General features: G+C 44.0%; 1 protein-coding gene across 1 annotated transcript; it reads left to right on the top strand.

Moving 5' to 3' along the window:
- Positions 1–7,215: 7,215 nt before the first annotated feature.
- LOC307116014 (cytochrome P450 2G1) lies at positions 7,216–17,268 on the top strand (the record flags this gene model as incomplete). The annotated part of the gene is made up of 9 exons (XM_079799628.1): positions 7,216–7,395; positions 7,990–8,152; positions 8,965–9,114; positions 10,311–10,471; positions 10,705–10,881; positions 12,549–12,690; positions 15,828–16,015; positions 16,142–16,283; positions 17,087–17,268. The coding sequence occupies 9 exons, from the start codon at positions 7,216–7,218 to the stop codon at positions 17,266–17,268; spliced, it is 1,485 nt and encodes a 494-aa protein (XP_079655754.1).
- Between the last annotated feature and the right edge of the window lie 1,627 nt (positions 17,269–18,895).

Raw genomic sequence — 18,895 nt, 5'->3', positions numbered from 1 at the left:
TATATATTTTTATTGATTTCAGAGAGGAAGGGACTAGGGAGAGAGAGATAGAAACATCAATGATGAGAGAGAATCATTGATCAGTTGCCTCCTGTATGCCCCCCAGTGGGAACCGAGCCCGCAACCCAGGCATGTGCCCTTGACCAGGAATCAAACCATGACCTCCTGGTTCATATAGATCAACACTCAACCACTGAGCCACATCGACCGGGGGAGAGGGAACATTTACTAAAGCTGGGGACAGTGAAACAAGGAAGGGCCTAGGGTAGAAGAAGCAACAGGAGAGGGACTAGATGGGGAAATGAACCTGTGGTAGGCAGTTAGTCAAACATGAGCAAGCAAGGACAATGGGCCAGGTACAGAAGGTCACCAGGGCAGAAAGCCCTGGGTGCCTAGCAAAGGGCAATTGTAGGGTGGGACCTCACTCCCAGGATGACCTTCCCTCCCCTACCATATCACTGGTCATGTGGTTTAGACCCCCTGACCTTACCCTCCTTAGAGATGACATCTAGGCCTCAGTTGCATTTCAGCTCCGGGCCCCAAAAAAGCAGCAAAAACAGACAAGCAACGCCACAAGCTGACCTCAGGACCAGCTGCATCGGATAATGACCCCCTGCCCTGGTGCCAACCAATCCGTCAGTGGAGACCTAGACCCTGCAAGGACACACCTGGAAAGCTGCTGAATATTCTACTGAGATCTTCCCCTGGGACCTCCCCTAAAATCTCCACCCTTAAAACCCTTAGGACAGAGGTCCCAGAGTGCTGTCCCTCCCCGGGGGCACACCAGGCCTTTCCATTCCCCTGACCTCCTCCCTCCCTCCCCCCCCCCCCAGACAAGTCACCTTTACCTTCCTCGCTCCCAACTCCTAGGGTCCTCCCTTTACCTCTATAACTTGTTTCCTAAGCCATTTCTTCTACGAATTACTTCTCCTTCCTCTGTGATTTTCACAAATAAATGTTCTCTTATAGTTTGAGTCTTGGCTCTTAATTCTTTCCTACCCAGAACTGCTGAACCTGGGTCCCATGTGACCACACCTGGTGCCGTTCCCACTGCCTACTACAAGTCTAGGCTGGGCTGCTTTGGCTCACTAAGAAGTCAGAGAAAGGGGGGCCTTGGGGACAGGGACAGGCAGTTAGCCCGGGACAAGCTGCCACTGCCTATTGCTCCCTGGTTGCAAGTCTCGTGGGGACCCTTAGAGTTTAGGGGGTGCACGCCTGTGGGGGAAGAAGAGGGTGAAGGGAAAGGCACAGGGGTGCTCCTGGGAGGGAGAGCCTGTGCTGGGACCTTCGTTTTGAGGATTTTTATTTTATTTTACTTTTTTGAGGGTTTGTAAAGGCTGGGCATTCATGGGAGGTCTTAGGGAGGACAATAGAATATTCACCAGCTTTATGCTGGTGCACCAAAATGAGATTTATTCCCTTAACTTCGCTCTCCTTGGGTGTGGTTGGCACAAATGGCACTACTTGGATTTCTGCTGTGTCCCTGAGTAGGGTGATCTAAGCTACTTACCCTCTGGTTGGGGAGAAGTATAAACCATTTACTCCTTTTTTTTAAATTTCTTTATTGCTTAAGGTATTACATCTGTCCTTATCCCCCCATTAACCCCCCCATCCCACTCATGCCCTCACCTCCCTGTTGTCTGTGTCCATTGGTTAGGCTTATATGCATGCATACAAGTCCTTTGGTTGATCTCTCCCCTTTACTCTTAAGTGCCCTTGGTTTAGGAAAGGTGGGACTTGGCGATTTACTAGATGGCTGTAAACTGCTTGGCCTTTTAACTACCTGCATCAGTTGCCCTGCTTACTAACCTGTCTCAGCCAATGGCCGGTGAATCAGCCCTTCTTCTGCCAGGACCGGTCTGTGTGGGGGTGGGGAACGGACCTCCCCTCGGCAAGAGCATAAACAAGAACTGAGGTTATATAATCAAAGGTTTGGCCAGGTTGGCAATGGGGGAAGCAGGGATGGGGACGGGAGCAGGAAGGAGGGAGAGGAGGAGGAGCAGAAGGAGGAGGAGGAGGAAGGAGGAAGGGGAAGGAGACCCAGCCACCACCTCTCCAGTCCCAGCTCAGGCTCCTCACCTGGAATGTTGCAGTAGCCTGGCGTCTTTTCAACTACGTTGTCATTTATTGAGTATGAATTAAATGGCCTCTTAAGGGGTGGGGACACAGCAAAGACTGAGACAGCCTGTGTCCCTGCCCTCACCGAGTAGGCACAGCCCAATGGGAGAGACGAACCTACCGAAGAGTGCCGGTCCCGAGGGGTCCGGCTGGAAGATGACATCTCAGGGGTGTGCACAGCCAGCCTCTCCTCCCTGCCCCCCCCCCCCCCCCCGTCTTCCTGGCATGCGCACCTGCTGCTTCTCCTCCTGTCTCCCTTCTCCTGTTCTCCCACCTTCCTCATATATGTCATCTGAGCTAGGTGGGAAGTTCACTCCCACCCTCCAACACACCTCCCTCAGCCCAGAAATGTGAGCAGAGTGTGAGGCTGAAAGAGCTCAGGGTTGGGATGTGTCCATGTGCTGTGTCAGCAGGCGTGAGGCGGGAGAGGGTGCCTGCCTGGGGACTGGGGAACGCAGTGAGGGGCTGGGCGGGAAGCCACTGCTGCGAACCCAGCACCAAGAACCCTAAGATTTCTGATGAACTCGAAGGGAGTTTCCCTTTCTGAAGGATGCCAGGCTGGCATTTTTTTACTCTGATAACTCACCATGGTTTAAGGTCTGGTTCTCAACCCTTGTTCTAACTGCATTTTCTTAGATTCAGTGTTTGTCTATTTGACACCCCATTATTCCAGGGCCAATTGTATTAATATATTTTCTGTATTCTTGATGCTCTGGCACTGTGGCCTTGCTGCTGGTGAAAGACTGCCCCTTCCAGGACCAGCTGACTCCTAGAGACGGTGAACCACCTGTTGGTGAGCCTGCCGTTCATACACAAGCCAACCAAGGTTCCCAGCCACCCTCTCTAGCTAACTCTCACACACGAAGCCAACATTTCCCCTAAAATTAACTTCCTTAAATCAGGGCGGAGTACCAGACAACTAGGAATAGCCCCTAGGCCCCACAGCTACCGCAGTTATTCAAATTAGCCAATCCTGGGCTATTCACCCTGCCTGCCAGTTCCCCCAGGAACCCCAATCGCCTTCCTCTCCCTAATTTCTGCTCCTGACTGACTTAGTCTGGCCTGGGCTGGTGGCAGGGGTAAAGGGGTGAGGGTGGGGGGGGGGGGGGCGTGGTATGCTGCAGGCCTGCTGTGCCTGCGAACAGGGTGTGATTGGCCCCTGAAGGGCCTGGGACCTGGGAAGGCCATGAGGAGGGAGTAACCATGTGAGGAAGTCTCTGTTAGGAGCCTCTTTCATTTCTGATTTTGTTTATTTGGGTCCTCTCTCTTTGCTTCTTGGTGAGCCTGGCTAGAGGTTCATCAATCTTGTTTATCCTTTCAAAGAACCAGCTCTTGTTTTTGTTGATCTTTTGTATTTTTTTTTTTCATCTCTATGTCATTTATCTCCACTCTAATCTTTATTATTTCCTTCCTTCTGCTTATGCTGGGCTTTTCTTGTTGCTCTCTTTCTAACTCTTTGAGTTGTAAGGTTAGGTAATTTATTACCATTGTTTCTTGTTTTTTGAGGTAGGCCTGTAGAGCTATGAACTTCCCTCTCAAGACTGCTTTCACTGTGTCCCACAGATTTTGGATTGTTGTGTTTTCATTGTTGTTTGTTGCCATGATGTTTTTTATTTCTTCTTTGATCTCTCTGGTAACCCAGTCATTGTTTAATAGCATGCTATTTAGCCTCCAGGTATTTGATTTTTTTTATTGTAGTTGATTTCTAATTTTATGCCATTGTGATCTGAGAAGATGCTTGATATGATTTATATCTTCTTGAATTTGAAGAGACTTTGCTTGAGTCCCAACATATGGTCTATCTTTGAAAATGTCCCATGTGCACTTGAGAAGAATGTATATTCTGTGGCTTTGGGGTGAAATGTTCTAAAGATGTCAATTAATTTCATCTGATCGAGTGTGTCATTTAGGATTAATATTTCTTTGCTGATTTTTTGTTTAGAGGATTTGTCCAGTGGTGTTAGTGGGGTATTAAAGTTTCCTACTATGACTGTATTGCTGTGAATCCCTCCCTTGATATCCTCAAGAAGTGTTTTTATGTATTTGGGTGCTCCTGTATTGGGTGCGTATATGTTTACCAGAGTTATATCTTCTTGTTGGATTGCTCCCTTTTGTATTATGAAGTAGCCTGTGCTTTTCTCTTTCCTTCTGAGTCCGTGTATATAGCACTGCTTGAGACCCGGTGTTTGTGGGTTCACAGCTGGTCCCTGGTGTTGTGGTTGTAGAGTCCCGGGAGGTATCCGATTCTTCCCGATTGAAAGTAAGGCTAGGCTTCCGATCACAGCCCCTCTCCCCTTCAAGATGGTGCAGTCTCTGCAGCAGAGCCGGTTGCTCCGGGAGAGATTTCCTCAGCGGTGGAGGCTGCCCTGTCAGGGGAGCCCGGTCTGGCAGTCCCTAACAGTCCCTTGGAATATAGCTGTCCCTCGCTCACAAATAGTCACTCCTCATACATCCACACACTCCTTTCGTTTCCTCACTCACACACTATCTTGCAGCCTGCCTTCTCGTCAGCAGCCCTGATCTTTTTAATGTATTGCTATATTCGGTTTGCTAAGATTTTGTTGAGGATTTTTTCATCTATGTGCATCAGGGATATTGCCTTTCAATTTTCTCTTTTTCTTTGGTTTCCTGAACTTTGAATATAAAATGCTTACATGTGGGGTTTTGGGTATTAACTCTGTGGGTGTTGTTTTAATTGGGTCTGTTTTGGTGTTTCATCAACAGAAGCAAAGAAATTCAGAAGGCCCATTCCCTAACCGTCCTACGCTTCCGTAGAAATATGACCCATGTGCTAAATTTACTTTCTAGAATTTGTTTTCTAAGACTCTCTAAGTTGATTTTGATTGGGACTGAAAGAAACAGCCATGCACTGGTGGTGCCTTCCTGCTCCTAATGAAAACATCAGTGAGGAGGTGAAAGGTCATCCAGCCCCTCTCTCCACAGCTCACTTTTCTAAAGCTAATCCCCCGCTTCCAATGGGAAGAACCCATAGACTTCTGAAACTTAAAATCATTGAACTGTAGAATCTTCAAAACAATAGATTCTGAGAACCACGGAATCTCAGAAAAAATGCTAACTTGGGGAGGCTATTTAGTTTGATCTTGGAACCACCCTGTAAAACAATTCCCATAATGGGTGTTCCTAGATCTTGATGTAAGATCATCCAAACCTGTAATAAATTTTTAAAAGATTTTATATTAGCCTGGCTGGTATGGCTCAGCGGTTGAACATCGACCCAGGAATGAAGAGGATGTTGGTTCAATTCCCTGGTCAGGACATATGCTGGGGTTGCTAGCTCGATCCCAGTAAGGGGTGTGCAGGAGGCAGCCAATTGATGATGTTCCTCTCTTATGATGTTCCTCTCTCCTTGATGTTTCTACTTCTCTTACCCTCTTCTTTCCTCTCTCTCTCTCTCCAAATATCAATAAAAACATATTTTAAAAAAAGAAAGATTTTTATTTGAGCCAAACTGATGACAGTTGCTGGGAAGCCAGACAATATCTCAAATGCCGCAGATAATGACAGTTTTGCACTTTCTTTTATATATTTGAAATTAAAGAGGAAACTCTGAGCTAGAAATATTTCTAAGGCCTCTTCAAGCTCTGACGTGATGTAGTTCTAGGCTGGAACACCAAGCTGGAACCTCAGAATGAGAGGAGGTGTGGAAAAGAAGTTGGGGGTAAATGTAAGAACCGGGGAGACTTCCTAGTGGGTACATAGATCATGGCATTCAATAACATCGACTCACAGAAACTGTGGGAAACCACAGATTTTTGGCCTACACTCCTGGCTTTATGGCTGGAGTGGCATGGTTACAGGAACTGTTCTAAGGATACTTTCTCTCTCCTTTTCTGAACCATCGTGGATAATCCAAAGACTAGTTCTGAATGGGTTTTAAGTGTGTTTGTGGGGGGTGCGGGGGGAGAAATGGAAGAAAGAGGTGACTGCTGGGAGAGTCAATAGAGGCAGCCTAGAGCTGACTTTTACTCCACAAAAGACATTCTAGCAGGAGATCCAAGATTCAGAAGGTGGCACTTTGTGAGTCATTCAGTTTTCCCAGAATTCACACCATTTCTGGACACAGGCTGCCTCAGCCCAGCTAGCCAAGTCTTACTTAAAAACCTGTGAGTTCCCTAAAAGATTCAGTTTCTAAGTCTGAGAATCTAGACACATGAGAAGGGCACTGGGTTTTGTTTAATGATATGTATAGGTAGGATATAATACTCGGGAATTTTGCTTCAGGACAAAGGATTTACAAATATTTGGTACAAAAAGTGTTGAAAACCATTTCTTTAGATTATTACAGAAAACAATCACTAGGCCATACCTCAATACTGGTCTTCCCCTCCAGAGATGGTCTCTACATCACAGACTTTGAAAATGAATGTGCGTGCACACACACACACCCACACACACACACCAGCAAAGTTCTGATAAACCAACACAAGTAATCCTTGATTATTACTATTTAATATCGCCTAAGTATAAACAAGAGAACTTGTTGAGTAAAACCCTTTCAAATGAGTTCTCATGCTATCCTACATCTTCATCTCACTGTCTTTATTCCTTTTTCTTTTTTAACATGACTAATTAGGGTCTGGCAAAGAGAAAAGATTCATCCCTCTTCTCTATCAAGACTTTCTAAAAACAATTTGGTTACCTTATTTGGCAGATGGGGAAAACTAAGGCCAAGAAGGTTAGGTCCCTTGCCCAGTGAAGAAAAGATGGAGCTGAAATTGGAACCCAGATGTTTGATTCCTAAATGCAGTAGCCTAAAAATGGTGTTCAATACTTCCCACACCCAATCGAGACATGTTGAACAAGGGATTGAGCTGAGGGAGAATTGAGGGACTGGAAATATGAAGAAAGGGGAAGGTTCCCAGTGGACTTACATGGGTGAATTCAATCTACCTTTATTCATGTTGGAGATTATTAGTTATATAACTGACCACCCACAGATAAAACAATCTCTTCCTTAATGATATCCATACCCGGAAAACTTGAATCCCAGGGTGTTCAGATTTCTGCACTGCTGATTTCCCAGAACGTATTTAGGCAGGACCTGAAGCCCCAGATACAACCTCTCGATCTAGCACCATGGAGCTGGGAGGGGCCTTCACTATCTTTCTGGCACTCTGTTTGTCTTGTCTGCTTATCATCATCGCCTGGAAGCGGATCAACAAGGGGGGAAAGCTACCCCCAGGTCCCACACCGATACCCTTCCTGGGGAACCTGTTACAAATTCGTACGGATGCCACCTTTCAGTCTTTCATGAAGGTGAGTCTGTCTACCTTCTCTATCAGAGCTGAAAGTAACGAATTCTATAGACAAATACGTGTATAACCTTCCAACTTCTAAAACACGGACTCTTGGAAACAGATTTTTATGAACCTCAGAATTCTGACATTTCAGAATCTCAGACGCTTGGAAAGACAGATTCCTAGCACACTGGAACTTAAGACTCACGTTCTCAGGACTTTGGACTCATAGTACCTTGTATCCTTAAACACAATAACACTTGCAGTCTAGTTATCTTAGAACTTTGAAACTGAGTCTCATGAAATCCTAGGATTCTAGAAATTTAGCATTTCAGAGAGAGAACCATGGATCTTGGGGTTTATCTCATCCAGATCCATCATTTCACAGATGAGGAAGCTAAGGCTTGTGGAGGTGTTGGGGAGTCTTGCCCAGGATCACAAGAGCTAAGACATCTGTGCCCTTTTCTCAATAGTCCTTCCAAGCTCAGGACTTACCTTTATCTGTTATTCCACATTTGTATTCTCTTGAAATCTCCACCTCCTAAAATCTTTGATTGGTCTATGCTTAGTGCTCCAATCAGCCCCATCTTCTTGTGTCTTCCTTTACTCCCAGCTCAGGGAGAAATATGGCCCAGTCTTCACTGTGTACATGGGTCCCCGGCCAGTAGTTATTTTATGTGGACATGAAGCAGTGAAGGAGGCCCTGGTAGACCGAGCAGATGATTTCAGTGGCCGTGGAGAATTGGCTTCAATAGAGCGGAACTTCCAAGGTTATGGTAAGTAACAATAACACATTAACAATGAAAACAAAATGACTGTAATGGACATGCTATACCCCAGGTTCTTTGATAAGTACTCTACATGAATTATTGCATTGACTCCTTTGAGAGGGCTAGTCATGTCTTACTAATATTGCAAATGAGGAAGGCGAGGGTGAGAAAGGTTAGGTAATATCACACAATAAGTAGTAGAACCATTTTATTTTGAACCTAAACCATCCGACTTTACAGTATCTGCTGAGTTAATTCTGTTCTTATTTTTTATTGATTAGTTTACACTGTATACCCAATGAAACCCTCATAGCCAACCTTACTTCTTATTTTCCTATACATACACACAGATCCAACCCTTCCACTCTTTCTAAAAATCAGTAAAATATATATATATATATATCCTTGGATGAGGATTAACAATAATAACAACAAGAAAGAATCCAAATGGTATATAGAAAACAGAAGTAGTCTTCTCATTCTAGGCTACTCTATATGGCATTCTATCCACACTTCCCTCCACATTCCTTTGTGTCCATCCCATTCATCCAGTTCTAAGTCTTCATCCTGTAGGAAACTCTCCTGGATCTCTTCAATCACTAGAGCCTGATTCCCTTTCCTCCACCTCAGTGCTAGACTGTTTTTAAGGGTCCTATATGTAGGAAACCTTAGTCTCCCCCTCAAGCCTGGGGGGTTGGGAAGGGTTTTCCTAAAAGCAGATTCTAGAGCTTTCATAATCTGTCCACATCCTGGTCTAGTAAAGAGTTAGACACAGGAAGGCGAGTGGAGGCAGCAGCCTGACACTGGGATTCCGGCAGGTGTGGCTCTGGCTAATGGAGAACGATGGAAAATTCTCCGACGCTTCTCCCTGACCATTCTTCGGGACTTCGGGATGGGAAAGCGCAGCATTGAGGAGCGAATCCAGGAGGAGGCTGGCTTCCTACTGGAGGAATTACGGAAGACAAAGGGTATGGGGCCTCAAGGAGGGAGGGAGCTACAGAGTGACTGGGTGGTTGTAGAGAACACCTAGGCCTTGGTGACAGAAAGCTTTGGAATGGGAGAGAACGAAGAAAATTCAGAATTCACTGACATTTCCAGCCAGGTTCCATATAAAAAGTTAACATGAAGGAGACTTAGAGACATCTTGTCCAGAAACTTTCATCAGTGGATCTCAGGGAGTTTGTGAGCTCCTGATATCATATGCAGACTTTGACAATATGTCAGTTTTTCTGGTGATGGGACCAAATTCAACTACATATGTATGTAAACACACACAATTGTGGTAAAAACCACATAACATAAAATGTTATCATCCTAACCATTCCTAAGGGCACTCTTCAGTAATGTTAGGTATATTCACATCATTATTAAACATATCATTAGAAAATTTTCATCTTGAGAATCTGAAACACTATATCTTCATTATAGTTTTAAAGGAATCTGGTCCCCACCCAAAAATAAGATCTGGAACCACCGAGGTCTAGAGAAAAAAACACACAGGGGCTGAGAAAAACAAAGATGAATAGTTGAGAGACAGAATTGGTAATAATTTCTCTAAGTCAGAGGTCCCTCACCTGGACTCCCTGGATACTAAATAGTCTACATAAAGGCTTTGAATGTCTATATATCTCCAGAAATAATTTGCAAAATTGTATATTTGTGATTATATGCATTGCCCTAGGGAAATCACCCCCAAATCCACTGTCTGAGAACTATCCTGTGTTACAGACAGTGCAGCTGAGGCCAAGGGAAGGATTTTCTTAATAGGTCAAATGGAACCATTGATAGAGATAGACAAACTCCAGGCATCGTTTTTTTTAAAAATGTATCCCTTTCTAGGACTCCTTTTCCAAATTTGTGACTCTCCAGCACCAACACAATTAAATACCAATACTAAAAGTAATGATTAAGCTCCACCATCATGTTTTTACTGTTTACTACAAGGCAAAGACTGTGTTGAGCATTTTACATGGGTAATTTTACTGAATCCTCATGAACCAGTGAAGTGGTTACTAAATCAATTTGCATATTGGGAATTGACTCAAATGAAATAACTAACACATGTTATTAGGCAGTGGAGCTAGGACTCATATTCATGACTGAATGATTCCACTACCCAAGCTCCTGATTATTGCCTCCAACATAGATAATTTTCATCACCCAGGTGCCCCCACCGAACCCACTTTCTTCCTGAGCCGCACTGTCTCCAACGTCATCAGTTCCGTTGTCTTTGGAAGCCGCTTCGACTATGAGGACAAGATGTTCCTGAAGCTGCTGCAGATGATCAATGGGAGTTTCATTGAGATGAGCACACCCTGGGCACAGGTTCCCACCAGCCACCTCTATGCCCACCCCCAAACACAAATAATTAATAACTTGCTATCTTGCATAATACTCCCCACAACCCCAAGAGGCAAGTATCAATATGCCCTGAATCTCCAAAAAGCAAATGGATGCACCTAGTTCTCAGACCCTGAATGTTGAGTCCAGCTACCTAACTCGAGATTCAGCCCAGAATGGCCCATTGCTGACAAACCACCTTTTCCTATTCCCCGCAGCTATATGACATGTATTCTGGAATCATGCAATATTTGCCAGGAAGACATAATCGCATCTATTACTTGATAGAGGAGCTCAAGGACTTCATTGCCTCTAGAGTCAAGATCAATGAGGAATCCCTTGATCCACAGAACCCTCGAGATTTCATTGACTGTTTCCTCATCAAGATGCACCAGGTAACTCATCCTCTTCCCCCAATCCTTTCCTCTCATCTCCTCAATCCCTAGTACCTGTAACTTGAAACTCATCTGTAGACATGGTAGAGACCAAAAAATTAGCCAGCATTATTTCACATGGTGTAATCTTACTTATAAATGAGATCTAAAGACTGTAAAAGTATAAACTCTTACACTTTCAAAAGTAAATGTTGAATCTAAAAATGTTAACCTTTTGCACTCGGATGTCGAGTGTGACTCAACACAGTTAGCATTAGAATAAAGGAATCGAGAAAAAAGCAAGCGAGTGCAAAGGGTTAAGAACATGGAAACTTAAAACTACAAGTTTCTAATCATGTATGATTATAAGGGCCAGAGACTTACAGCTGTAGAAAAGTAGGATGAGAAATCAGAAACACCAATCAGAAAGGATATATGCACCCCTATATTCATAGCAGCACAATTTGCAAGAGCTAAATTTGGAAGCAGCCTAAGTGCCATCCGAATATGAGTGGATTAAAAACTGTGGTACCTCTACACAATGGGATACTACGCTGCTGTAAAAAAAGAAAGAATCTTACCATTTGCAACAGCATGGATGGACCTGGAGAGCATTATGCTAAGTGAAATAAGCCAGTCAGAGAAAGATAAATATCACATGATCTCATTCATTTATGGAATATAATGAACAACATAAATTGATGAACATAAATAGATTCAGAGACATAGAAGCATCGAACAGACAATCTAACCTCAGAGGGAAGGCAGGGGAGGAGAGGGAAGGGTAAGAGATCAACCAAAGGACTTGTATGAATGCATATAAGCATAACCCATGGACACAGAAAGTACAGGGAAAGGGCATATGCTGGGGGGTGGAAATGGCCAGGGAGAGGTCAATTGGGGGGAAAAGGAGACATATGTAATACTTTAAACAATAAAGAATTTAAAACCAGCCCTGGCTGGTTTAGCTCAGTAGATAGAGCGTCGGCCTTCAGACCAAAGTGTCAAGGGCAAGTACTTGATTGCAGGCTCCTCCGCAGCATAGGCCCTGGTCAGGGATCGTTCAGGAGACAACCAATCGGTGTGTTTCTCTCACACCGATGTTTCTCTCTGTCTTTCTTTCACTGTCTCTAAAAAAATTAATGGAAAAATATCCTTGGGTGAGGATTAACAACAACAACAAAAAGAATTTAAAACAAAAAGGAAAGGAAAGAAAACTAGGATGAGTCTTTGGAGTCTTAAAATTTGAGACCCTTAGACATATAAAGTTTTTAAACTTAAGAGTTTAAATTTCAAACTTAAAAGTCATAGAGATATAGAAATTAGAAGCTTAATACTTCTGTATCATAGATTTATAGAACTGGATATTTTAATATAAAACAGCAGCACTTGGAAGTTAAAAATTTTATACCCTAATGTCATAGAACATTCAAATCTAACATGGCAATCTCTAGTTTCTTCTCTTCCCACTTTCCTCATTGTTCACTCCATTCCAACCATACTGGCCTCCTTCTTGCTGTTCTCAAACACACCAGGAATACTCCTGCCTCACGACCTTTGCTCTCCCGGATACCCACTTGGTTTTCCTATCTATTGTGCTTTCACAAAGGCCTACCATACACAAAGGGAAAAATAAGAAGATAAAGACAGAAAAAGGTGATTCTATTTCTTATCCATTTCATTTTCAGGACAAAAATAATCCACACACAGAATTCAACCTCAAGAACTTGGTCCTCACCACTCTCAACCTCTTCTTTGCTGGCACAGAAACTGTGAGCTCTACACTACGCTATGGATTTCTGCTGCTAATGAAGCATCCTGAGGTGGAAGGTGAGTGTCCACATGAGCTGCTCACCTGGTAACTCCCACTCCTACCAGGAAAGAAGACATAACTTTGAAACCTTAGAACCCTATAGCCTTAGACTCTTTTTATTAATGTAGCATTTTAATTTAATTTAATTTTTAAAAATATATTTTATTGATTTTTTTACAGAGAGGAAAGGAGAGGGATAGAGAGTTAGAAACATTGATGAGAGAGAAAAATCGATCACCTGCCTCCTACACACTCCCCACTGGGTATGTGCCCGCAACCAAGGTACATGCCCCTGACCGGAATCGAACCTGGGACCCTTGAGTCCACAGGCCGACGCTCTATCCACTGAGCCAAACTGATTAGGGCTAATTTTATTTTTTAAATCTTTACTGTTGACAGTATTATATATGTCCCCTCTTTTCCCTATTGGCCCTTTCTAGCCAACACCTGGTCCCAGTTCCCCAGTCCCAAGCCTTGTCTGTGTCCATAGGTTATGTCTGTGTCCATAGGTTATGCATATATGCATTCTTTGGTTAATCTCTTTCTCCCCACCCACCCTCACCTCCCTCTGAGATTCGACAGTCTGTTCCATGATTCTATGTCTCTGCATCTAATTTGTTCATCAGTTTATTTTCTTCATTGGATTCAAAATATGAGTGAGATCATGTGATACTTCTGATTGTCCCAGCCCCAGGTCCAGAAGAAGATCAGGCAAAGACTCATAGAATCCAGAGATCCACCTCTGCCTGCAGTCTGATTGTTATTCTCAGTCTTAATTAGCCTCAGGCTATAGACCACAGCAAGGCTTAAACTCCAGAGGGTGGGGCAAGAGGTTGTCCAACAGAGTGGGGCAATTGCTTCCCCCCCCCCCCCCCCCCCCCCCGCAGGCTGCCCTGAATGGTAAAGGTCTCCCTGAGAAAGATGTCCTCTGCAGTATGAGGGAGTGACTCAGTAAAGGACACTGGGGCAGCTGCCTTCCAAGCTCTAACCCCAAAGCCTCCAACCCTGGCTTCTCCTCACACAGCTCTAGTCCCCTCTGCCCTCCCTCTGCCAGAGTCCAAGGTTAGTGGCTGCACATGAAATTCTGTGCATTGGTTCTTTAAGAGGGTGCCTGCATTTCCAGCCATCTCTCCCTGGCAGACAGCAACCCTGCTGCTTTTCACCGCCAGATGTTTTGTGGAAACCTTTCTCAGTTCTGTTGCTCTAGGCTGGTGAGCCCAGCTTGGTGATTAGACCCCAGAGTTCTCAGTGGGAATCCCCCACAGCTGAGAACATCAGCTGCCTTCTGTGGGAGTCCAGCCAGGCCTCTTGTGCCTTCACACATCCTACCAGTCTCTATGCGGTCTCCACTTTCTACCCTTGGTTATCAGGGTTCTCTCCAGCTAGTCTTCAGTTGGTAATTCAGGATGGCTTTTCTGTATTTTACTTGTAATTCCAGTTTGGTCCTGGGAGAGTGTCAGTGTAGCTTCCACTTAATCCACCGCCATTTTGGAACTCGGCCTTAGATTCTTTGCACTTTAGAATCTCAGGATACAGAATCTTGGGATTTATGTCTTGGAAGACCATTTAAATTAGTCTTCTACTTGGTGCCTGTGTTAGTTTCCTATAGCTACTGTCATCAACTGCCAGAAACTTAGTAGCTTAAAACAACGTAAATCTATTATATAGTTCTTGAGTTCATAAATTCAATAGGCTTTCGCTGGGCTGAACCAAGGTAGAACATGATTCTTGCCATTTCCAGGTTCTAGAGCTATGTTCCTTGCATTCCTGAGCTCATGATCTTCCCTCCCTCTTCGAAGCCAGCAGCAAAAACCTTCAAATCCCTCTTGATTATGTTGTCACAGCTTCTTCTCTGACTCTGACCTTACTGCTTCCTTCTTATACTGACACTTCTGATTATATTTAGAGCCGACCTTGATAATTCTGGATAATCTCCCCATCTCAACATCCTTAGTTTAATTATTTCTATAGAGTCCTATTTGTCAAACAAGGTCATATTCACAGGAATTAGGAGGTGAATGTCTTTGATGACTGTTATTTAGCTAACTATAGTGCCAGAATAAAGTAGAATCCGTCCCCAATCAATTGGAATCTTGTCTGGTTAAGTAACTCCAGCAATGAGGAGCTCATTACTTGCTTAAGAAAAATCCCCAATATCGGCCCCTCTTTCTTCTAATGCAATCCAAAACAAGACAACAATTTTTTTCTACTACAGATGAAGGGAAAGACTAACTTGTTTCCACTCAAACTCTTTTAGTGTCTCCTCCTTTGTCCAAATTGTCTCTTACTAATCTAAGAATTCTCATATGTAATGGACACTTTTTATGTACTAGGAACTGTCATAATTACTTACATAATGGATTTTATGTAAAGTTTAAATTCTAAGAACTTGTCACATTTATTTTGAAGATGAAGAAAGATAGTCTCAGAAGGTGAAGTCATTTGTCCCAATGTTACTCATCGATGACGTGCAGAGCTGGGTGACTGCAGCAAGAGTGTTCTTAATCATCGTCACATAATAACTGTCATTTGCTTCAATCCTGACCTAGTTATTTATCATGCTCTTCCTCATCCTGTCAAAACTCTGGGTATGAAAGCCCAGGTGGGACCAGGACTCTGCCCTGTTGATCAGCCTTCCATGGCTCCTTGATTTTTTTTCAAGATGAAGACCAAATGTCACAATGGCATTCAAGGCTCCAGGCTATGTGCCCCTCAGTGATCTGATGAGTATTTACTAACCCCACTAATGTGTCAGGTGTTGTGAATAAAAAGGCAATCCAAAAACACATGGCCAGCTCCCTCAGGGTCCACAGGTACTGAAGATACAAACCCATGACCATGGCCAGTGTTTCTCAGTGGTTAGAGCGTCAGCCAGTACACCAAAGGGTGGTGGGTTTAATCTCGGTCAAGGGCACGTACCTGGGTTGTAGGCTTCATGCCCAGCCCTGGTCTCTCTCTATGTATATTTATCTAACTCTATCTCTTTCTCTCTTCCCCTCCCCCTCCCTTCCACTCTCTATGAAAATCAATGGGGAAAAAATATCCTTGGGTGAAGATGAACAAAAAACACAAAAAAAGATACAAACCCATGGCCCAAACCTGGCCCCTAGAAATATATCCTGTGTCCTTTGTTATGTTTTTTTGCCTCTTCCAGCAAAGATCCATGAAGAGATTGACCAGGTCATTGGACCACATCGGATGCCAAGTGTAGAAGACCGAGTCAAGATGCCCTACACAGATGCTGTGATCCATGAGATACAGAGACTGACAGATATCGTGCCCATGGGTGTTCCACATAATGTCATTCGGGACACTCATTTCCGAGGCTACCTTCTGCCCAAGGTGGAGTACACCCTCATTGGCACCTCTTCTCCCCCCACTATACTCCACTACACCCCTCTCTCTTCCTGGTTCCTTAACCCATACTCCAACAGTGATTTCTCTTCACTGCCCCTATTTTCACTCCAGGGCACTGACGTGTTTCCCCTGCTTGGCTCCGTCCTCAAAGACCCCAAATACTTCCGCTACCCAGATGCCTTCTATCCCCAACACTTCTTGGATGAGCAGGGCCGCTTCAAGAAGAATGAAGCCTTTGTGCCTTTTTCTTCTGGTAGGTTTCTATGGTCTGAATTCTCCCAGGAACATGCTTGACATGTCTCCCAACCATTGGTCCATATTTGGTTCATATCTGGAAGGGAAATTGAGTGCTATGTCAAAGAATCCTAGAATCCCTGAATCTCAGAATATTAGAATCATTGACTCTTATATTTAGAAAAATAATAGCACTATATAGGAGTCAGCAAACTTCTCTGCTAAGGACCAAACAGGAACTATTTTAGGTTTTTCCAGTTATATGGTCTCTGTCTGAAATATGCAGTGTGAATTAGTCACATACACACATTGCAGTACAAAAGTGACCATGTTAGGAAACAGGATGCTACTCCACCACTTACAAATGGTGGGGCCCATGGAGGAGTTACTTCAGCTTCCTGTCTATAAAATGGAGATTAATCTCTCCAAACCGTTGGAAGGGTGAATCACACTATTCGTGTGTGCTTTTGTTTTTCCCCCTCACCACTATCTAGCACCAATTAGGCTTCTGATAAACATTCAAGAGATTGAAATGCACAGAATCTTCATATTCAAAGTACCTTTACAACCATTCCATCTTGGATTATGATGGAATCTAAGCCATCAGAGAAGTAGCTGCCACATATTGAGTGACAGATCCTAGCTGAGCACTAAACTAGAAACTCGCTGAGTCTTTATAATAACCCTATGAAGTGAGTGCTATTATGACCCCAGAGATGCTGAGGAAGTAGCTGAGACTCAGGTGGGGTCAGAAGGCTCCCCATGACTCCACTATCCCAGTGCAAGTGTGACTGACCTTCCCTTCCTCCAATGTGCTCACAGGAAAGCGCATCTGCCTGGGCGAGGCCATGGCCCGAATGGAACTCTTCCTCTACTTGACCTTCGTCCTTCAGAACTTCTCCCTACGCCCGCTGGTGCCACCTGCTGACATCGATATCACCCCCAAGATCTCAGGCTTTGGCAACATTCCCCCAACCTATGAGCTCTGCCTGGTGGCCCGCTGACTGCCCCCCTACAGGGTATGGAAGGAACCATTGGAAAACAGAGCTCTGCCCAAGTGTACAGGGGCACCCACCCCCATCCCCCAAAATTCTGTCAACAACCCTAAGAAAAGGCGCTATTACTACAGGTCACAGGTCAGCGAGGGTCACCTGATCATATGCAGTGTGAATTGGTAGCATATCTTCTACACCAGTGGAAAAACCATGCCCTGTCTGACATTTCAGCAAAAGCCTGCAGATTGTTCCTTCACCTCTGGCTAGATTTGTGTCTGTATCAAACTCTTGTTGTAGATTCCATGTCTTTATGGTGTTCTTGACCAAAATGTGGAACACATCCATTTTTCTTGATTCTTATACCCCTCCCCCCCCCCATAAAAAAAGGCATCAAGGAGTTTAATACTGTTGTGTGTGGCATGTTTATTGTGTATTGTGTGTGTGACATCAATAGGCCACTGCAAACACTTAAAATGTATCTTTTCTTCTAGCCCACCACCAAAGATTCCCCACAGGTTGAGCCACCCTTGTAATAACCCAGCCTCAGCCTTCTTGCTGGCTCCTGACCTTTTCCTCCCCATCCTCTCTTCTTTCTCTACCTGCTTCTCTGAGTGTTATTATAACTTCCAGTTCCAATACTCTCCAATCCATTTTAAAGAATAGTTTAATGGCCATGGCTCTGTTATTTCATTTCCAAACTCCACCAACTTGATCAGCGATGGAAGCTTTCCCTTATCATTCATGTTATTCAATCAATATTTATTGAATATTCAGGTGGGCCAGCATACTCTTCAGGTATTTGGGACTTATCAGTGAACAAAATGGACATGATTCTTCCCTCATGAGCTTTACATTCTCATTGGTAAGGTAGATAATTAAAAATGAATGTTAGACCAGCAAACTAGGGAAGTGAGATAGAGGATTTCAGGACTGGAGTTTTAAATGGGTGGTCATGGGTGGTTTCATGAGGCAATGGTGAGCAAGCCATACAGATATGCGGAAGTGAGTGTTCCTGGAAAAACAATTAACATGAACAGAGTCTGAGACAGAAGAATGTGTGTGTGCATGAATCCAGGGAGAGACATGTGTGGCTGGAGTGGAGGAGTAAGAGAGTTTGTAAGAGTAAAGGAGTTGAAGATAGAGGGTTAAAGTGCCATATTGAATGGGGACTTGAGTGAGATGGGTGTGTTTGTTTGTTTTTTGAGGGGGGAGGGGCATAGGTGACATTTATTGAAATGTTTTAAATGTCTCACTTTTACAGAGAGAGAGAGAGAGAGAGAGAAAGGAAGGAAGGAAGAAAGGAAGAAAGGAAGGAAGGAAGGAAGGAAGGAAGGAAGGAAGGAAGGAAGGAAGGAAGGAAGGAAGGAAGGAAGGAAGGATTCACTTTAGCTGTTATAATGAAAACACTGAAGGAAATGGTAGGACAAAAGAAAGGATCAATTAGGAGGATACTCCGTTGTTTTTAATCAACACAAAGTAGCTTTGGTTATTTTAAGCAGTAAAGGCTGCTGACTATTGAGGTTATGTTAAGCAGTAAAGGCTGCTGATTATTGAAAAGAGAATGGCTAGTTCACAAAATCAATGGGAAGTCAGACGACAAATATGAGTAGGGGGGAAAAAGAGGCAGCGCCAGGAA

This window comes from Cnephaeus nilssonii (genome assembly GCF_951640355.1).
Source record: "Cnephaeus nilssonii genome assembly, chromosome: 20".
In the NCBI taxonomy this organism is placed as follows: domain Eukaryota; kingdom Metazoa; phylum Chordata; class Mammalia; order Chiroptera; family Vespertilionidae; genus Cnephaeus; species Cnephaeus nilssonii.
This window is presented reverse-complemented; position numbering and strand designations above follow the sequence as displayed.